This window comes from Beta vulgaris, chromosome 4 (genome assembly GCF_026745355.1).
Source record: "Beta vulgaris subsp. vulgaris cultivar EL10 chromosome 4, EL10.2, whole genome shotgun sequence".
Lineage (NCBI taxonomy): Eukaryota > Viridiplantae > Streptophyta > Magnoliopsida > Caryophyllales > Amaranthaceae > Beta > Beta vulgaris.
The window spans coordinates 39,975,771-39,999,112 of NC_079205.1; the positions used below are offsets into that span (position 1 = coordinate 39,975,771).

Consider the following 23,342-nt stretch of genomic DNA (forward strand, 5'->3'; position numbering starts at 1 on the left):
CATAAAATATTTATAAAAATCCTGTCGACTTTTGGCTTAAGCAAGGAAAATAACCAAGCTAGCCTTTTCAAACAATGAACAGTTAGGTCCACAAGTGGATTGGAAGAAATCCCACCAACAAAATTTTGACCACAACCACATGGTCTGAGTTGTTTCACAAATCACAGCCACAAAAACCAAGTTACGTCAAAATTCTATGGATTGCTTTTCGAGGGCACAACCAGACAGATCATTCTGTCAGCCTTTATTGTTGATAGCTCATTTGCGGTCTCACTTTCACATCCACGAATTTTATGCCACAAAGAGGCCACAAACAAAGTAAGTAACAACAACAGATTATCCACCATTCCGTGAACTTCATACAAAAAATGTTCATAATTCACAATTCATAAGCGCCAAAAAAAGGCAAGAGGGAAAAAAAAATTGAACTAGATCCTAAGGTACAATACCTCATGTTCTAAAAACCAAATCTCCCGATCATTATTAGAACTATAAACTTGCGGGAAACTTGATAACAACGAGTAGCAGAACAAGGGTCAAAAGATCCAGCAAGTTAAAAAAAATAGGACATAGATACAAAACCAAGCTCAACTATCACTTTCTGAGGAGTCTTTGGTTGGCCGCGCCATCTGCTCATCCGCCACTATCCATTTGCCTCACGGTTTTGTGGCAGTGTTACACACAAATGTCACTTAACCACCAGGTCGCGACCAAAAATTGCTACACATATGACACAATCGGTTCTTCATCAATACTGAACTGAGTTTATCAGTCAGGAATGCTATATATGTTGTGCTATCTAAATAAGAAAATCTCATTTGGACACAATACTACAAGCAAAGCCGAATTCTTTGACTTTCTCTTTCTTCGCTGCTTATCATGGATGATTGCATGTCTCTCTCCGATACGCATCTTTTATATGGGACGAAGCCCTTTCTAGCCTTGTCAACACTAATTCTCTTCTCCAGCAAAGTGCATTCTTTCTCAGGACATGGATCCTCTAAAAATTTGCTTTCTTTGTGAGATGATGGACCACATTGACCAGACTCTGTCTCTGTCTCCCAGTTCTTGTCTAAAGTTTCTCCTCCGTTCACGGAATCACTATCTGAATCTGCAGATGATCCCTCTCTTGCACTTCCCTTCTCTTGCGTATCCCCAAATGGGGGAACTGATATTCCTCTGAAGAAAACCCACCATGGTAGAGGAGTTGGTTTCTCTACCTGGTTTGCACTTCTATTCATGTAGTAAAATGTTGGAAGGTCCTCTGAAGTTTCAACAGATCTCATAGGAATATCAGCAGACTTATAATCTTCTGGATATGCCTGGAGTACTCCTTCCCCCATATCCGAAGAGGGCGACTTGCTCAGGCAACTCGGTGAATCAGATGAGGATCCAGGGACTACTACATCTTTTCCAAACAGTTTAAAGACCTTTGTAGAAGCTGATTCGTCCTTGTCAAATGACTCCTTATCTGAAAAAAGCTCCAATTTCTGCACATTGAAATACATCAAAGTTAATACAACACCTCTAAAAAGTTGTGAAGCACATAATTTGCGATACCAAACATAATCATTAGAATCAGTACCACTGAAGCTGGAACAATTGGCACTGAGTTGGAAACATGCACCTCGCCTTGAGGTGCATTATCTTCCGATTGGAACATGGCAACTTGGTCAGCAAAATCACCGGAAGACATTGGCGATGGGCTGGTATTCGGTGTAGCTGACTCTGCAGACGCCAATGTATCCGAGGCAACAGCAGACAAAACTGAAGTAGGGGACTGATTCTCTTGCTCAGAGATCCAAGAATTCGGAGATGCAGATCTTGCTTGCTGCTCCATAGCCATATCATTTCTGGATGGAAGCACAAGTTTGCGAGGGTATGGGTGTGACGGTTTCCTCTTAGGACGAGGTGGTGGAATCTCAATAGGGTCAACCGAGTTTGCATTGGTGTTATTTGTTTCCCGTACCACCTGAACATGAATACACATACACTCGAATCAGAAAAAAAGGTCACAAATATTGACCCTACAAAGATCGTTTACACGCCTTCGAGGTCACAGACAGTATGACTTACATTAAACCAGGGTAAAGAGTGAACAATGGACCTTTGAAAAGAATTTCTGGGCATGACTACGGATTTGGACTGCCGTCTTGCTCCCAACATGCTCTGAACAAATGTAACAGCTAATTTAGCAAACAGAATTTCTCAAAGCCCTTTAGATCATCACATTATTTCTTTAAAAAAACTCACCCTCTATCTTTCTCCATGCTCGGCCATAAAGTTTCAAAGCTTCAAGAAATTTCTTATGCTCTTCTTCTGTCCACCTTTCCCTTTGCTTTGTTATCGTATACGGCTTTCGAATCTGTTTTCAGATAAGGAAATTGGACAGAAGAAGAGTAAGGCACACTGAACAATTCAAGTTTCGAAATCAATGATCCCCAAGTAAGGAGCCATGTAAAATGAAGGTTATGATCAAAACCTTTGGGACATGGCTTTCCCCTGCTCCGGAATGAATTCCAGAAACCCCATCACCTGAACTCGATTGAGGTACACTAGTCTCTTCCTGAATAATTCAACAACAAAGTATAGCATCAGTATTCAACACTACACCAACTACCAGCTCCAGTATAACAAATCCAATCGTCTGAGCCAACAATTCTCAAAAATTATCAACAGCAGCATCATTTAACTCATTAATCATTCAACTAATTGATCATAACCGAAAGTTAGGTCACCAACTAAATTTCACAAGCGAGAAAAACGTTCGAATCGATGAAATTACCAAAGAATTTCATTTCCATAACCATGAGTACACAACAGTTAGCATAATCCCAAACAAAATACTCCTGAATGGTTTATTTCACACTGAAAATTTAGCACCTCAAAATACTATTTCAGCATAATCAACTATGCACAATTCTTTAACAGCAATTTTATTCCTAAATTCCTCTTTATGAAAAAGCGATTTCGAATTTGTGCTTTCAAATGAACGAAAGAGTAGTCAATCTGAAAAGTGCAAATAATCAATTGCTTTTTCAGGTTAGCTTATACCTATTTAATCCAATCTTAAATTACCTAAATTACTCCTATTCACAATAAAGTAAATTTGCAACAACTTTTAATCAGCATAATTACCAATCAACGCAGCCAATAAAATAAAACACAATTCCTTAATCCAACAAAAAAAAAAATTAAACTCTCCTCAAATTTTCAACTAAGACTATCCAACAGAAGTAAAAAAAAATATATATATATATATATAAAAAAAAAAAAAACTTACTTGAGCAACCATAGTAGAAGAAAGCATCGATTCAAGGTTACAAACTTCTTCGATCTCAATATTTTCACCAAATTAACATCCAAAAAAAAAAAAATTCTCCAGAAATTAGAATTTCTACTTTCTTCAGCTTAATTAAAAATTCCTGAAAATTTTCAAAAATCAGGAATTCGAAGAGAAAGGCAAATAAGAGAGATAAAACGGAAGATTTTGGGAAGTATGGAGGATGTGAAAGAAAACGCAGAGGATGCCACGCAAGAGAGAGAAAGTGTGTAAGGATATTTTTTTTTTTTGGAGGAGGAGGATGAGGAAGCGAGAAGAGGGGGGTATATGTGGGTGGATTTTTTTGGGGGGTATGAAGGGTATTTTGGGGTTTTAATGTTATTGTTAGGGGTAAATATTGAAAGAATTCTCCAGAAGAGAGTGGAAGCTTGTGGCTCATGTTCAAAGTTCGCTTAATACACGTGGCGTAGCTTTGTCTGTTTTTTCTACTCCCTTCGTTTTTTTTGTTTTTTTTTTTAATTGGATAAGATAAAATATCCGGAGTTAAGTTAAGTGGTTCTTTTGAGATGATTTGTGGGTGTGTTTGTTCGGTTACTCGCGCGCGTGAAATGTTGTAAGTTGAGCTTGCCATAAATTGTTGACACCTGGAATTTTTTGCGGCTCCCACTTTTTTCGCTTTTTTTTTTTGGGTTTTCGCTTTTTCAGTTTTTTGTCAATGGTTATGTAGTGTTGTTAGATCCGTATCTAACAGTGATCACATCACTTGGGTCCACCTTAAATCCTTTATCACCTGAATTCTCTTTTATCTTTGAAAAACAATTTATTTCTGAAAATAAAAATAAAATGGTGTTATTTGGGCTAAAGTAAAATCAAATAAAGAGTTGAAAATAAAACCATCACTTAACACACAAATGTCCTCCAACATAAAGATTCATAGGAGATCGATCAAAATTCCTTTTGGCAATTGCCTTGGCTAGATTAAGTGCATCTACCTCCAACTCAATATTGGTGAAACCCATACTTTGCGCCCAGTGCAAGCCATACCTAGCAGCCATAAATTCAGCCATAGCCCCATAGGTGCCTCCCACTTTGCAGCAAAACGTCGCACCACAGCCATCACAACCTGGCCCTGTCAGTCCCAAATAACCGCTCCAACATCCACCCCCTCAGCTCCGAAAATCGTCGCATCAGTGTTGAGACGAAAAACCCCCTCACAAGGGGCTACACAGCCTAACCGTAACGCACACAAACCACTCGTCACCCCCTCTTGAGCACCGCAGCCGCATAGGCTCCATAATCAGTCACCGGCCGAAGAAAACTCACTGCTCCAACTTCTACATTCGACCACACCTCATTATGCACAACCGAGTTACGATAGGACCAAGTCGCCCATGCTAGTGCACCAAAGTAGAGAGCATCTGTAATGTCCAGTTGGGATTTTATCCACAAGAACATGTCCAGGAAGGAATTTGTAGGACTATCCACAGTGGCGGACCCAGGAATTTGAATATGGGGATACAGAGTTACGGACATACAACAAACACAAAAATAGTAGAAAAAAGTTCATAAAAAAGTTCAATACATAAGTCTTACAACCAAAATATCCATAGTCATACAACTAATTTTGTTAAAAAAATACATAAGATTAAACTTCAAACTAAAACTATTCAATTAAATTAAGAGTCTTAACAATATTCAATTAAATTAAGAATCTAACAATGTTCAAATTCAACAATTTACATCTAAATATTCAATTAAATTAAGAATCTAACAATATATAAACGTAGAAAAGATGAAAAATCTGAAATTAGAAAACAAAAGTATAAACCCTAACTAATTAATCACCAATGTTCAAATTCAGCAATTTACATCTAAATATTTCAATTAAATTAAAAATCTAACAATATATAAACTTAGATAAGATGAAAAATCTGAAATTAGAACACAAAAGTATAAACCCTAACTAATTAATCACCAATGTTCAAATTCAACAATTTACATCTAAATATTCAATTAAATTAAGAATCTAACAATATATAAACTTAGAAAAGTTGAAAAATCTGAAATTAAAACACAAAAGTATAAACTAAGAACTAAGAGTCTAAGAACTAAAAACTTACAAGAACAAAGCTGCGATTTGCGTCAGTGGCTTGAGTTTTGCGAAATAGGCCACCGTGGCACCGGCGACCGGCGTGAGTTCAGCGAATTAGGCCACCGGCGGGCGGCGTTTCGGCCGACGGCCGTTATCATGTGAGAGAGAGAGGAGAGAGAGGAGAGAGAAGAGAGAGAAGAAAGAGGAGTCTGCTGCGTGAGAAAAGAAAGAAAGAAACGCTCGCTGGCTGCTGCGCGATTTTTTTTCAATTTTTTTATTTATTTATTTTTTTTTTTTAAACTGATTTTTTTTTTTTGAATTTGGGGATACAGCTGTACCCCCATGTCCCCTTCTAGGTCCGCCACTGACTATCCATAATATATTGTGCAAACGCTGAGTTCTGCCAAATTTGAGAGACGAGAGAGCATTCGAAAATGACATGTACAATAGTCTCAAGCGCTAACGAGCATTGCCCACACACCCCGTCATCTAATATGTGCCTTTCATTTATCCTCCCACGAGTGGACCCACAGAAGCTCTCCACAAGAAATGGCTAAGTTTTGGAGGGCCTCCCAAGCTCCATATCGTTTTCCAAGCTTCCCCATTCACTCCATCGAATCGCAGTGCCCACCCTCGAAGATGGCCAAGTCGACCAAGCCAATAGCCCGACTTGGTAAAATACATACCGTCCCTCGTAGGCCACCAATACTGTAAATCACATGGTTTTCTAGCACTCAAAGGGATTTCTCTAATAAGATTTGCATTCTGTATCATAAATAAAGAAGTAAGAATGTTATCATCCCATCTTCCATCACCATCGATGAGATCCGAAACATGCAAGTCTGCCGGATCGGACTTTCCAGATTTGGTGTAGGTACTTGTGATGCATCCTCCCCCTACAGCCACGCTTCATCCCACACTCGAATCCTAGAACCATCCCCCACCCTCCATTTCAGGCCTTCTAATAAGAGGGCTTTTGCACCCCAAATGCTTATCCAAACAAAACCTGGATCATAACCCCTCATAGCCTTCATAAAACTACCATGCTTATAATATTTGGCACTCATGACTCAATGGACAAGAGAAGTACTATCGCATAGAAATCGCCAACCCTGTTTAGCTAACAAGGCTTGGTTAAAGATTTTAAGGTCCCGGAAACCCATCCCATCATAAGATTTCGACAGACACAATTTTTCCCAACTTAACCAATGCATTTTTCGTTCCATCCCCTGCCCCCCCCCTCCCACCAAAATTTGGCGCACATAGAGTTGATTTCATCCAAAATACCATCCGGTATACAAAACAGACTCATCATATAGGTGGGGATGGATTGAACGACCGCTTTCAACAATACTTCCTTACTAGCGCGAAATAAGCATTTTTCTTTCCATCCCTGAAGCTTTTTCCAAATTCTCTCTTTCAACACCGAAACACCATTCTCTTTGATCTGCGAATCACAGTAGGTAGACCAAGATACTTCTCATGCCTTAGCACTTCACCAACACCCAGCATCGTTCGAATAGCCAATCTCCGATCATCATCCACATTTTTACTGAAGGACACTTCAGACTTATTGAAATTAATTTTCTGACCATATGCTCTTTCATACAAACTGAGAATATCAGCTATTTTAGAACATTCCTGAAGTGTAGCTCTAGCAAACAGTATACTATCATCAGCAAAAAATAAATGAAATATTCTAGGAGAATTTCGACATACCCGTGCACCATGAATTTCACCATTCTCCGCCGCCTGAGTCAACATAGCCGAAAAAGCCTCCGCACAAAGGAGAAACAGATACAGGGACAACGAATCTCCCCGCCGAAGTCCCCGTGCGAGGGTAATGTGACCCTCAATATTTTTGTATTAGCTTATGTCAAGAAAAGTTGAGGTCCATTTTGTTTTTCCTAATTTATCAATAACAAATGACATGTTGTTATAGATGGTGACGAGGCTGCGCCTCCATTGAAGGTTGTCAAGGATACTAAGCTAATTCATTTGGTTGGTGATTGTATCTTCCTTCTTAAACTTGATGAGTTAAATGCTTCTTTCATGGAAGTCTTTAATTTGATTCATTAAGTCAATCATTAATTCCTCATTTTCATTGTTGTTCTTTTTGTTCGAATAAGTTAGCAATATTTGAGTCCTTAAATCCATAGGAGTGTCGTGTGTTGTTTTTGAGTCCTTTCATTATTTCATGTATTTGTTTCGAGTTGTATTTGATTTAAATCATAGAGTCCTTGTACGCATGACGAATTATTAGCTTAAGTTGTAATGAAGCAAGAGCGAAGAAGCTAAGGAAGCACGTCCAAATTACACGTGATTATGGTTGAATTATAGGAGTTGGTTACACTCCTTGATCACACGTTCAAACTACAACAAGCTGCCCTATCTTCAAGGCGTGCAAGAGTGGATGAGGAAGTGCGTGAATAGCAGCAACAAAATAGGAGAAGATTGTTTCCTTGCACGTTGATAACTAGCCGTTGTGGCTTAGTGGTTATTTGTTTAGTTGGACCACTCTTCCTTTGTCTAAGCCATGATTCGTACATGTAATAGTGGATAGTTATTTGTTATTTTCTCGAATTATTTTTTTAGAAAATTCAGAAAAACTAAGTTGTAATAGTCTTTAAATAGACGGATGAAATGAAATGAGAGGATATGACTTTTATGACTTAAACGTGAGTTTATACTTTTGCTTAATACTTCGTATTCTTGGATTGGAATCAAGTGTTTAGTGCCTATGCTTGACTAACTTTAGCACGTTAGTTTGTGTTCTTAGGACCGTTTAGATTGCTTGGTGGTGTGACTTATCCAAGTAGTTTAGAAGTTGCTATTCAATCAAGCTTGTGGATTCAAGTCGTTGATTGTCTATTTTATCAAATTTTCGTCTAGGCTCAGTGCCATGCTCAGTGCCACACTCAGTGCCACTGGTAGTCGAAACCTTTAAACTTGTATACTTCGAGTGTTACTCCAATTATACAACACATGTAATCAATGTTATTGTCTTATTGATGATGTAAATAAACTCAATCACTATTAAAATCATAAGCAAAACCATCAAAGAATTATGAGTCCGCAAAGTTTAATACTTTTAAAACACATACCGATCATATAATTGAGTGCTATTATCTCATATGATACATTAGAGTCAATTTTAGCAATATCAAAATACTCTGATGAATATAATAATATGCTAGCTATTTTTAACTTCCAATAGATACTGAAATAAAAATCATGCTCATAGTTGTACACAAATTAATGGCATACCTTATAGTTTACAATTAAAGCAATGTGCAAATATAAGTCAGACTATTATATATTTAAAGTTAGACCTTCTTATAACTAATGTAAATTTGTAATTCAATATATACGACATACATACTCCGTAACATGTACTCCGTATAATGGTTATTTCTAGTAGAATACCAAGATTGCATATATGCTCCAATCAATTGGGAGCAATCACTAGGACCCATCATCAAAGATACTGATTTGTAAATAAAAAAACAATATTATAAGTTAATATTATGGAATCAACATATATATAGTTGCAATCTTGGTTTAATGACGTTAGCAAATTGTAAACAGTAATAGGCAATGATTCAATAATTATGACGACATAACAGTGCATATGTATGGTCATATATACTCACAAATTACAACTAATAGTCATCAAATCATGGAGACATATAACTTGAGCAGCAAAGCTTTGTGATTAAATAATAATAAAGTTTTAGAAACAAATAATTGTAAAAATAGACCAACTCATATATATGACGTGTACATTGAGCAGGGGAATCTTTCTTAACTCTATACGAAGTAGCATATTATACATTAACTTTATAATAACTACAACATTGAGTAGCATATCAAAAAAAACCAACTATGACAATTGACAAGCAAAAGCAAATTTGACAAGAGCAAGCACAATTCTAACAGGAAGTATGAATGTTGAATATGATGTACGAAAATTGACCAAACATCAAAGTTTTATACTCGACGAATGATGATAGTCGAAAAGCATCGGCATATTATAATTGAAATTCATAGTCTAATTAAACAACTTATCCAAAATCCTATAAGTATTAAACATACGATCTATGATAAAACATGATTATCATAGGGGAAGATTATACTTACGTGATAATATGCGAGTCTAAACGATTTCCCGTCAATTTGCTACGACTGCTCAGTTGGCTAGGAGCTGGTGCTGATGATAACGTGTTGTGAAATAAAGAGGAGAGAAGAAAAATATAGAGAATAGAACCTCAATCTCATTAGATGATCAGGGAGTATATATATATATATATATATACATAGAATAGGTAGGGTTTTCTTGGAGAACAATAAACCCTGGATACAGAATATTCTAGAAAGATTACAAGGGTATAATGGGCATCCACATAATATTACATAACATTTTCTTTATTACTTCCTTTTTCTTAGATTTCCTTTTTTTTATACGGGCTTTTAGATTTCCTTTTTACATGACTTGGACTTGTTTTATTATTATTTGCGGTTTTTCTAACCTATGTCGCTAATGCAAATGATAAGGCTTATCTATTAAATAAATTAATTAACTAAAATAGAATATCCTCCCTAAAATTATGCTAAATATATAAACTTTTGGTGAAATTAAACTAAATATATATTAATGAGAATTTTGATTCAATTAAAAAAAAAGATAAAATACTTCCTTCGTTTCCTAAAGATCTTCTCACTTATTGTTCCTACAGATACCAAGGAAAATCAAGTTGTGTGGGGCATGGTGTGAGTAAAGTAGGAGAGAGAAAAGAGTTAAGATAAATAAACAAATAAAAAGGGGCTAAAGTAGGAGAGAGAAATGGAGTAAAATTGAATTAATAATGTAATGGTGGACCATATGATAGTGACATGAGAGGGTAAATAGGGAAATTTGTTTTACCAAATAAGGAATAAAGCAAAAGAGGGAAGATCTTTTGGAAAAACCCTTAAACGGAAAGAGGGAAGATCTTTAGGAAACGGAGGGAGTATATATTAATAAGAAAACTAACTATTTAGCACAATTGTAGGGAGGATATTCTATTTTAATTAATTTATTTTTTTAATAGATAATACGTCATAACCTTTACACTATGTGCACAGGTTAGAAAAACCCTCTTATTTATTCAATCCATACTTTCTCTTACCATATTTTATTAACTACCAAATCCATGAATCCCAATATTTAACTTTCAATCTACCACCTACATAATATTTCATTTTTTTTAAGTGAAAAAGAGTATGATAATTATATCTTATAAACCTTCATATTTGTAAATAATGCCTATATAAAAAAAATTATAGTGTACACAATCCAAAGTCTATATTAGGAATTTAATGTTATTAATATTTCTAGTGTTTACCAACTTAAATCTATATGGCTGCATTATGACATTACATGTACTACTTTATATTATAAAAATATAATAAAAAATTAGCCTCTAAAGTAATAATAATGAATACTAGTCATATACGTGATGCGTGCAAAAACAAACAAAAGGTCAATTGTATTATATTACATACGAAAAATTATTCATAAAGTTCATTGTATATTATTTTTCTAGTTTTTTTGAAAAGCAATAAATCAATGATGATGTTAATATTTTGTTAATTGAGGATATAATGATAAAAGATGGTGAATTTGTATTTTATTACTTAAAGTTATAAAAAAATTTACCATTTTTGGTATCTCCCTTCTCTTCCCTTATATAATAGAGATACATTTTTATTGGTTGTGATATTCCTTTTTTCTTTTGTTATTTTTTTATTTTGGCAGTTACTTGAGATAAATGGAGAAGTAACTAATTTGAAAAAAAAAAATTCTTTGTTTCCCTTTTGATTTTTTTGTCCCCCCCGGCCCCCCTTTTTTTTCCTTTTTGTTATTCTATTGGATGTAATTTGCTTCATTAGTTGGAGGCAAAATAGGGATTTTTTGATTTTTGATGTCGTCCTATCCATCTTGACATATATAATAGAGATACTTTTATATATTATGCTTTTATCCTAATACTATCTTAGAGTAACATAATATTATACTATATGATAAAAGTTCTTGCAGGTGACAAAATAATACTTATCTAAGATATCAATAACCAAAGCAATGTGCTAGAAGATACAAAAGTCAAAGTGGAACACAAATTTCAGTTTCAATTTTAATCGTTTATTGATATTTGTAATTATATTTGATTTTTAATATTTATTTTATGGCATCGATAATAAAGTGCATTAAGCTTTAAATTTAGTTTTGTATTTCTAAATTATGATTTTATTTGTCAAGATACTGGTTGATCTAATTTTTACAAACTAATAGATATTAACCATGTGAGATGATTTTTTTGGCTGAAGAAATAAATGATGACACTCGTGGTGAGTCAATATTGAATGATTTGTTATCCTATAAACACTTAATTTTTTCTTAAATTTCGTGTGTTCGGGGCCCCCATCTTAATTTTGCCCTGGGTCGAATATTATTCAGGAACGGCCCTGACGAGCACTGAAAAAGTGGGAGAAGTTGGAAGAAGAAGGGAGGTTGTTATGTAGCAAGTCCGCCATTAGAGTACTCGAGAAAAAGCTCAGGAGTGAGATTAAAAATAGTGTAGTCATATTTTGATCAAATTTCTTTTTTTGAATCAACTTTCAATTTTTAAACTTTTTTAGTGAATTTTTTTCAATATGACAATTTTTTGTAATGAGCAAAATACTAAAATAAGTAAACATAAAAATAAGCAAAAACTTTACAATGAACAAATATTTCATAAAATAGCAAAAGTTTCTAAAAAGGAGCAAGAACATCAAAATGAGTAAAAAAAACATAAAATGAACAAAAATTTCGTAAAATGAGCGAAAATTTATTAAAATAAACAAAAACATTAAAATTGTAAAATGAAAAGAAAATATCATGATATGAGCAAGAAGTCTGGCATACTTTAAGCGTGTTTTATCCAATATGGATTAAAGAAGGCAAGAAAAACAATGCTTTGAATTACTTTAAGAAAATCTTCCTGGAAGCTGAGATTATTTCAGAATAATCCAATTCTATGATTATTTGAGAATATGGGTAATGTTGTGGTAATCTTTATCACGTCTCGCAAATTCAATCAACGTGACTTCGTCTCACCAGTCTTTTTCAGTATATAAGGTAGGAGAAAGAGAAGATAAAGTAAAGAAAGATGACAAAGAAATGAATCACAGGCAAGCCTACCTCTAGTCATGATCTAATAATAGTAAGAAACAACTTGAATGGTCCTGATTCCCAATAAATATTGTGCACTCGGTGTTGTATGATACGTTAGGTGTTATATAATTATTTTTTGTATGATAGATAGTTCTCGTATAATTTAGTTTTATTTTTTATGATATAATCAATTTTGTGTAATACTTCCTTCGTTTCCCTAAAGATCTTCCCACTTACTGTTCCTACAGATACCAAGGAAAATCAAGTTGTGTGGGGCATGGTGTGAGTAAAGTAGGAGAGAGAAAGGAGTTAAGATAAATAAACAAATAGAAAGGGGTTAAAGTAGGAGAGAGAAAGGGAGTAAAATTGAATTAATAATGTAATGGTGGACCATATGATAGTGACATGAGAGGGTAAATAGGGAAATTTGTTTTACCAAATAAGGAATAAAGCAAAAGAGGGAATATCTTTTGGAAACACCCTTAAACAGAAAGAGGGAAGATCTTTAGGAAACGGAGGGAGTACAATCAATTTGGATTAATTTATTGTAAACACCACCATCCATTCAAGAATTTCTACTCATATTATAAAGGGTGTATTCCAAATATGCTACATTTATCCATAAAGCAATCTTCCATTTAAAAACTTAAATTTAAACCTAAACTTTATTTATGAGGTAGATTCTACAATTATAAACTATGTTTATTGAATAGACCATTCAAGTGGATAGACCAAATTACTCACTTAAAAAACAACCCCAGTGGATAAAGAATCTAATTATTATTCAGCAAATTAACTATATTAGTAATAAACGTACACATCATATTACAATGTACTAGAAACTTAGATTGGTTACAGCTTTTTTTGATAGAGATTGGTTACAAACTTGTAGGAAAGCCATATTGCGTAGAAGAAATACGGCTCTATCGGTGCTCTTAAGGCAAGTATAGATAACTTTTTAATTATAATAAAATAAAAACTAAAAACGATTTTTATTTGCTAGCTGTACTTTCCTCATTTGTGGTTATCCTTCCTCCCACGTGTAACCACTAAGCGAGCGAGTACCAGATCTCATATTACACGCGCTGCGCGTGTTATAGCATTAGCAGATAATATAAAAAATTCCAAAAAAAAAATTGGATGAAATGACATTCTCCGTCCCATAATATAATGCTTGCATTCCTCTTTGGGTGTCCCAAAATGTTGTGCCTATTTCTTTTTTATCAATTTGTTTGGACTAAAATTATCCTTCATTTCTACATAAAACTTTTCAAAATACCCCTACTTTCTTTTAAAATATGTGCCTCTATCTATTGTTTTACACCATTCCACGAAATATTTATTGCTCTTTCATTTCATTTTTCTTAATTCATGTGAAAAAAAATGAGAAGTATATAACAATAATTGACGGTCCAAAAAAAATTATAATAAAATAAAAATGACATAAGTATAATTGACGGTCAAACATTTTCCAAAATTCCTCACTGATATTTATCACCAAACAAAAATACATGGCGGAAAATATCTACAACCTCTAAAAATAGAAAAGGGAAAATAAAGGAGAGAGAAAATGATATATAAAAAAAACCCAAAAAGAGGAGAGAGAAAATAGTTGGGTGAGTAAAGGCCACAATAGTTAAGAGATGAGGATAGAGAAGACTAGAAAGAGAAATCCACGTGGACTTTATTTGTGCACTTTTTTGACACATCATCAAATTCCACTTGCCGTCCTTCTTTTATTAGCACCGCCACGTATCATTAGGGAGGGGTATAATTGGAATATCCTTTAAATATCTTATGCTTATTTGATTAAGACGCCTATTATGTATGTCGATGATTCTCGTCCACTTTAAATTTTTGGACGGGAAATTAAGAAAAAGAGATATTTGAGGATTTTTTATGTCCACAAGAGTTTTGTTGAGGACTGAGGGTGGGTTGTTGGGGTTTTTCTGTTTTCACGTTTAGTTTTTGGTTAGGTCAGTAAAGTAATAGAGGGGGCGGGTTAATCAATTTTAGAAATTCTCTTATTTTTGTACTACAACTTTCACGGAATTTTTTTAATATTATGCCTACTTTTGAGTTTTGATTGATTCAGCATGATTGTTTATCCGTTAATTAGTAGACCATATTTGAGAATAGCATTTACATTATAACTTTGATTATACATGTAATAAGTGTCAAAGACTCTAGATCCTGTTCTCTCCAGTTTATTTTCGGTTCAGTTCAGTTTAATTCAATTTAGTCCAGTTTAGTTCAATTTAGTTCAGTTCAATTCAATTCAACTTTGGACAATACTTTTACTCTCACATATCACTATTCATTTCAATTCAATTCAGTTCAGTTCAGATCAGTTCAGTTCAGATCAATTTAGGGCCTGTTCTCCCCAGTTTATTTTCAGTTCAGTTCAGATCAATTTAGGGCCTGTTCTCCCCAGTTTATTTTCAGTTCAGTTTAGTTCAATTCAGTTCAGTTCAGATCAGTTCAGTTCAAACCAGTTCAGTTCAGTTCAACTCTTGACAATACTTTTACTCTCACATATCACTATTCGTTTGAGTTCAGTTCAATTCAGTTCAGTTCAGTTTATTTCAGTTCAGTTCAGTTCAATTCAGATCAGTTCAGTTTAGATCAGCTGTTTTATGCCGAAGAGAACAGACCCTTAGTTCAATTCAGTTCAGTTCAGTTCAGCTGTTTTATGCCGAAGAGAATAGACCGCTAATAGAAGTACCTAAAATTAAATGCTTCCGGTCATAGAAAATATTGTGCACATTTTATATTTAGGGCTCGTTTGGTTGAAGTTGGGAAGTATAACTACCCATGAATTTGTATTCCCGTGAAATTTTACTTCCTAGGAATTACATTTTTTTGTTTGGTTGAACATGGAAAATTCTATTTCCCATGGGAACTTCCACTTACTTAGGGGGGCCTAGGTAAGTTATTTCCTCCATTTTGTAGGAAATAGAACTTACTAGGAAGTTTTACTTCCCATATTTTTGCCAATCAAACAACAACACATTTACTTATTTCCTAAGAATTTTAATTTCTCATGCATTTGAAAGTTAACCAAACAAGCTCTTATATATTTCACATATTGCTCATTTGAGCATGTGACAAATCACAAATGTGCAAAAGATTAAAAGAAGTATGCTTGAGAGCAAGCGTACAATAAACATGTTGCACCTAAGGCTATTATCTGGCTTCTTGTTCATTTGAGGACTCCCAATCAACAATGCATGACTGTTTCAATTGAGCAAATGAGATAAAAAATGATCTATAGCGAATGCAGATGACAAATATAAGGTGAGGTGAAGTCACAATAAGTCAGTGACTAACTATAAGATGTTGCTGCCAAAAAAAAAAAAAAACTATAAGATGTTAAAGTTTATATCAATCATAAGGAGTCGACCTTAAGATAAAAAAGTTAGTTTGATATGCATTACAAAAATTAAGTATATAATTAAGTTTGCTACTCTCTTCGTCCCAAAATATAATTTCCAATTTTATTGGGTGTTTCAAAATATAGTTTCCATTTTCATATTTAGTTCCACATTTTTTCGTAATTTGTCTTGAAAAACCGTTTTCCACCATTTATTTGCTTCTTGAATTTTGTTTTTTCCTTTGTTTATCTAACCAAAATGTTACAACTAATACCCTTTCATCAATTATTCTCCATTCTCTCTCCTAAAATCATTTTTTTCCATATAACATTTATTTAAATAAACAAAGAATCTTTACTATCTCTCTTAGATTCTACTTGCATAAATTACTATATGAAAAAAGGAAAATGAGAGCTATATTTTGGGACGGAGGGAGTATTATAAAGTAATAAAATTTAAATAGTACTCCTCATTTTGTCGCTTATTATTTGCTCCATGTGATTTTTCGCGGTCTTTAAGATGCGCATTTAATATCTCCAATTACCTAAGTATCATTAAAAATTATAAAAATTAATACTTCCTCCGTTTCTTTTTAGATGTTACACTTTTTATTTTAGGAAGTTTTAAATTAGATGTTATACTTTTATTTTGGGTACACTAGTGGAAAAATGAAGAAGGGCTGCGCTAAAAAAGGCCTGTAGGGCTGCACTTTTTGACAGCGGCCCTTTTAATAGCAGCCCTTCACTTTTTAAGTAGGGCTGCGCTAGAAAAGCGCAGCCCTTCCTACCAAAAAAAAAATTTTTTTTTGACATTTTTTTTACTCATAATCTCACATTTTCTGAAATTATACAGAAGAGAAGAGAAACAAAATGAAAATACTAAACCCAAAACAAAAAAAAGAACGAAACGAAAATGAAAAAAAGGAACAAAAACTAATATATAGAAGAGAAGAAATTATAGATCTGAAAATACAAGAACATTAATCAAAACAAAGATGAAAATACAAGAACATTAAACAAAACGAAGATGAAAATATAAGAACATTAATCAAAACAAAGAGAAGTATACAAGAACATTAATCAAAACAAAGAGAAGTATACAAGAACATTAATCAAAACAAAGATTAAGAAATTATAGATCTAAAAATACAAGAACTACCTCCAAACATTAACCTAATAATGTTTAAATACATAAAACAAAACCCTAATACATAATTAAGGAAAAAAAAATTTTGGAAAAACTTAAAATGCCTATTTGGAGCCTTAAACGAACTCGAATGGCTTAAAAAGCCTAAACATCACGGCATAGCGGTGAGTTTGACTCGTTGGCCCGTTCCGCTTCCAAAAAGGTATCATAATAGGCAATCGGACTCCGTCGGCATGATTCGTGCAAATCATTTCATGCTTTTTGTCGCGTTTGTCGCATTTCTGGGAGTTTTTGAGAGAGAAGAGAGGATGAGAGAGAAGGAGGAAAGGGAGGAGGGTCGTGATAGAGGAGAGAGAAGGAGGAAAATGGATGAGGGACGTGAGAGAGGAGAGAGAAGGAGGCCGGATAATATATTTGAAGCCCGCTCAATATTTCAAAGCCCGCAATTTTTTTATTTCAAATTTTTTTAAGAAGGGCTGCGCTTTTTATAAAAGCGCAGCCCTTCAATAAAAAGCGCAGCCCTTCACATAGTAGGGCTGCGCTTGTAGAAAAAGCGCAGCCCTTCTGAAGTAAGAAGGGCTGCACTTTTTCTACAAGCGCAACCCTTCACTCTGAAGGGCTGCGCTTTTTTCTAAAAGCGCAGCCCTTCTGTTATGTAGGGCTGCGCTTTTGTACAAAATGCGCAGCCCTTCCTCCGCAGCCCTTCCTTTTTTTTCCCCTAGTGGTAATAACTTTTCTCTATCTCTCTCCTATCACATGTTCACATGAGACCCTTTTGTTTTTCATTCTCTCTATCTCTCTCCTCTCCAAAAATTACCTAGGAGTCCGTGATTTGAAAAGTGTAACATCTAATAAAAACGGAGGAAGTAAATGAAATCTACATATTATAAAGAATATAATAAGATCCCACATGATAACTTTTTTGTTATATATTAATGTGACTTTATAATCAAAACATTAAAATTTTAAGCTGAAAAAAGCAAACGGGACAAACAATAAGGAATAAAGGCAGTATTATGGTTAAGGGGGAAAACAATGCTATAACTTACAAGTTTAGTCGACAAAATAGACTCATACCATTGACTTTAACTGAAATACTCGACCCGAGACCCACATCTCACCCGAAAGTGACCACCTGATATAGAATCGAAACTCAAAATAAAACCGACCGGAATCAAAATGTCCTAAGTGAACCGAAATTAATAACACGGATCCGCACCGACACGAAATTAATAAGGAAGTATTTTCTATAAACATTAATTATGCATTTTATTTATTCGCTAGAAAAGAAACTCAACATTACCGAACCAAACCGAACATTTTAGCAAACCCGAGTCCGATCTGATCGACACAAAATTGACTCGATTACGACCAATTCATACCCAACCTATATGACCCGTTTGCCTGCTCTACTTTGAAGTGCCGTTATGTAGGAAGGTCCTAGTCAATAGGAGCCATAAATTGGGAGAGATATAGATCTTTCTAAGATATTAATTTTTGTGTTTTACTTGTATTTCTTTGTTGTCTCATTTGCTATTTGAAGAACATGGATTACAAAATTGTGGCTACTATTGCGAATTTGTGATGACTGTTATTGAGGTATGGGGTAAGTGGGGCCACGTGTTGGTCACTAATATTACCTTGTGATCGTACCAAGTAGTGAGATAGGCAAATGTCAAGGGATCGAGCTGGAAGAAAGAACAACCTTTTCTTTTTGAAATTATGAAAGAGCAACCTAACAGAAAGAAATTGTGGTTTCACCTCAAAAAATAGAAAAAAAATAGATTTTTATTCCCGGGTACAGCAGAAAAAAAAATGAAAAAAAATAATTGTGGTTGTAATTTTAGAATTTTTGAATGCCACAAGTGTACAATAATTTATTGAGTGTGGCTCAGAAAAGCACAAATACACTAGTTTTGAGTTTCGGAATGAGTTTTTAGTTTTTTGTATTGAGCATTGAGCAATTTATTTGTGTTGATTATTCTCTTTGTTTCATAATATAAAGGAAAAATTCCCTAAAAAAATTCAACCTTTGGCCGGTCTTCTATAATTAAGACTAACTTTTCGAAACTCCTAATTAAGTTTAATTTGTAATCTCATTAACTTTACTTAGGTTGCATTAAGTTTTAACCTGCAACAGTAGATAATTGTAGGTTTTAAGCTGACGTGGCATTGATCGTTGGGATATTTTAATTAAGGCTTAAATTTTTTTTTTACCATTTTTTTTCCTATTCTCTTCTTATCCCATATAAACCCCTCTCTCTCTCCTCTTTCCTCTGTGAAAATTTACCCCATCTCTTTCATCTCCTCTTTCGTTCATCATCCTCCATTAAAATTCATCCTCTTTTTTTTCTGCAGCAAGATGTCAGCAAGATTTCAGATGATTCACAATAAAATTTCACAAACTACAAAAAAATGAGACCACCCACACATATTTATCACAACCCGCAAACACAATTTACACAAAACAAGCATCCCTCCCGTAATTTTCCCACATTTCACAAACCCTCAAAGAAATTATGAAAATTTTGAACTTTGCACTATAAATCAACAATTTTATGAACTTCTCGCAACAACAATTAAGCTACAACAATTTTCACAACTTCACTTTGTCTCTTTGAAATTATGAAAAAAAGAGGTGAAAAAAAAAACGCTTACCTGCATGTCGCTGGACCTTCCTGCTGAAGAGACAAATAAAGGAAGATGAATGTTGGTGTTCTTCAATTCTTTCGCATTTCACTGGAACAAAGTAGCAGTAGAGGGAAGTAGATGATGAAGAGAAGTTTTGAAGAGAGAGAAATGAGAGAGTTTTTCTGAAAATGAGGAGAGAGAATTTTAATTTCCCTCTTCTTTTTTCATTTCTTTTCTCATTAAAAAAGTCAATATGTCAACTTAATGTTTATTTTACCAGTTAAACAGGTTAACAGTAAAATAACCTAAGTAAAGTTAATGAGATTGCAAATTAAACTTAATTAGGAGTTTCGAAAAGTTAACCTTAATTATAGAAGATCGGTCAAAGGTTGACTTATTCTAGGGAATTTTTCCTAATATAAATTCTGATTCAATCTTTACGTGATTAGTAAGGAAAAAAAGAATCTTGTAAATTTTAGAGAAGTAGACTAATTTGTAATGAGAACCATTACTTTAACTTTTTTTTAAACAAAAAAGAATTCAACTGTGCATTTAATAATCTTTGGGGTAGTAAAAGGAAGTTAAGTGGTTTTCAATGGTTGTAATCAATCACGGTTTGATGAAGATAGAGTAATCCAGTAAAAATAAAACTGACCAATGACACCACTTTATTAAGGGTAATCCTCCAATCAAAATCCATAAACAATGAGCACGCGGATTAAGCCAACTTTGGTAAAACATCAATAATTTCATCTTCCTCTAACAAAAGGGACTGTTAACCTTCAGAGCACTATAAATACAGAGCGCATGGATGAATTTTACATATGAAAAAAAAACTTTCCTAAAAAAGTTGTTGCATCATCGCCTCATTTCCATGGCTTTAACGACGCTTGGTCTCCAAGTGATGGTGAGAATAGTGAAATGGAACTTTACATTGAGGCTGGGGACATGGCACCTCATAATGTTGAGATTAATCTCAACTTACCACCATCAATTTCAGCACAACATCAATAAGATGGACAGAGCAGCCTCATCATCAGCGATAACAAGCTCAAAGTCTTGTTATTCCTTGTCAATAGAGCAACAGAAGACAAGGTCAAGTATGGCAACATGATAGAAGCCTCAATGTAGCCAAAAAACTGTAAGTCGCATCTGGACCACAACTAAAAATCTGAATGAATCCATGCTGATATCAAGTGTAGAGGGGATATTACATTTATTTGGTAGGAAAGAATACAAGTTCAAACAACTGAAATCACAAAATTAACAATGGGGCAAAGATCTTGCATTAGAGATCTAGCAACATTAATTTGGGTTTCAAAAAGCACAGTGCATAGGATGGTTCAAAGGGGACGGATTAGGCCACAGACAAACCCACTTCACCTAGTTTGAAAGAAGCAAACAAGAAGACAAGATTGTAATGGATTCTTAACTTATTAATGGGATCAAATTCTCTTACAAAGAGGAAATACTATCAATGCATGACTTTGTACATTTGGATGAGAAATGATTTTACTTAACCAACAAATCACAAAGAGCTTACTTAGCAAGGGATGAACAGGGGTAGTATAGGCAGCAAGCAGCATCAAGTTTATACTAAAGGTCATGTTCACAATAGTTGTGGAAAGACCTAGGTATAATGATGAAGGTGTTTGCACCTTTAATGGGAAAATAGGCATTTTTCCATTCACATATCAAGAACCAGCCAAGAGATCATAACAAACAGAGCTAGGGGGACAACGGTGACTAAAATTGTTGAATCAGTGAACCAGAGGGTCACTAGAGCCCTGCTCATTGACCAAATAATTCTAACCATCAAATCACATTGGCCACAAGATGATGGGGGCCAAAAATAATATTTATTCAACAAGATAATGCAAAAGCACACATAACTCAAGATGATCCACAATAGCAACAAGTTTGTGAACAAGATGGGTTCACTTCTATTTTAATCCAACAACCATCCAATAGTCCAGATTTAAACATTTTTGATCTTGAATTTTTCAGAGCAATTCAATCTCTAATGCATAAGAAGATGCCAAAAACTATTGACAACATGATGGCAGCTATTAATGAGGTCTTCAATGAGCTAGACCACAAGACATTAAGCAATGTATGATATTCTCTTCAACATGTAATGAATGAAATATTAAAGGTTGGCGGAGGGAATAAATATGAACTTCCACATGTTAACAAGAAGAAAATGGAGAAGGATGGCATATTGGAAGACTAAGTTACATCACCTATGTGGGCAGTAGCAAAGGCTTGGGAGAAGGTTTTCAATGAGCATCAAGTTCACATGCAAAAGGAGAAGAGTAGGCAATAGGGGAGCACAAAAGATCTTCATGTTTTAGTTAAAGGGGACAGTTTTTTTTTTTTTTTTGGATTTTTCTACATTAATTATGCTCTCGTATTTTTTCATTTTCTACGTTGTACCCCATATTTCTGGGATTTCTACAATGTACTCTTCAACTCTCATTTTTTAATTCAAAATGCCATTAATGAGCTGTTATTAATTACGGACGTTAACTTTCGCATTAACCCTTTGGTTTTAACAGTTTTTCCTTCAACTCTCTCCTCCCTCCCCTGTTGGCTGCTGCACCTCTCCCTCCCTTCGCTTTCACTCTCCCTCCCTGCCACCATTCTACTTCGCTTTCACTCTCCCTCCCCTACCTTCTTCTCCCCTCCCCTGCCACCATTCTACTTCGCTCTCCCTCTGCCTCCTTCATCCAATCCTAGTAAATTCGACAAGAAGAAAACTAAAGATAGCATATTTGAACTTGAGAAAAGAAAAAAATACAAAGTTTCTTTGAATTAAATCTTACCTAGTAATTAAGATGCGCATTTTAGCAAAAGGCCTCAACTAATTTCATGTAATTACGAGGAGTTTCTTCAATGGTGGAAAATTGAAACAAAAAAAAAGAAACTAATATACCACCCTCTCTCTCTCCTCTACCGATCATTCAACTTCCTCTACTCCTCCTTTGCCCTCTGTCCCTAAATAAAAAATTCAGACCTCAAAATTTTAACCCTAAATTGCGCAATTTTAACCCTAAATCGCACTTGAAATACGCCGCCATCTCTCTCCAATCACCAAAAATTGAAACCTTTCCAGAAGTGGTATATGGGCAAAAGGTCTCATCTTTGCAGAAGTGGTATCTGCGCAAACACATTACAAGTAGGGGAATTCCACAACCAAATTTGGGGCGTGAAGTTAATTCTACAACCAAAATAGTACAAATTACAATATGAAATACAACTCCATTAAAACTCACTGTATGCTTTAAATTCCAGGCAAAGTTAGAACATTTAATCTGCTTCGAGAGATGAACACAACATTTACGATTTTACCATTTCAGAGCTTGAAAACGAAGGAGAAAGCCTAGATCCTTCTGGTTTCAGTTTCACCCCAACCATAGCTACCAAAATGCAGAATTTCACAGAGAAGAGGAAGTTTTACAGAAGAGGGGAATTTTGAAAGAGAAGAATTTCTAGAGATGTCAAAAAAATTAATATAATTAATCAATATTAATTTCATTGACGGAACAATTAACATTCACTTAACGGCAATGGCATTTTGAATTAAAAAATGAGAGTTGAAGGGCACAGTGTAGAAATCCC

General features: G+C 34.5%; 1 protein-coding gene across 2 annotated transcripts; it reads right to left on the minus strand.

Annotated features, from left to right (window-relative positions):
* Positions 1-319: 319 nt before the first annotated feature.
* On the minus strand, positions 320-3,983 carry LOC104891267 (protein REVEILLE 2). Of its 2 annotated transcripts, XM_010676937.4 has the most exons (6): positions 3,284-3,977; positions 2,483-2,566; positions 2,254-2,365; positions 2,108-2,169; positions 1,586-1,972; positions 320-1,490 (listed from the first exon to the last, which is right to left on the minus strand). In XM_010676937.4, exons 1-6 carry the CDS (start codon positions 3,308-3,310, stop codon positions 831-833), a joined length of 1,332 nt encoding a protein of 443 aa, XP_010675239.2. In that variant the 5' UTR covers positions 3,311-3,977; the 3' UTR covers positions 320-830. The 2 variants fall into 2 exon arrangements, with proteins under 2 accessions (XP_010675239.2, XP_048499067.1); XM_048643110.2 differs by having other exon boundaries at positions 2,077-2,169; positions 2,254-2,566; positions 3,284-3,983.
* Between the last annotated feature and the right edge of the window lie 19,359 nt (positions 3,984-23,342).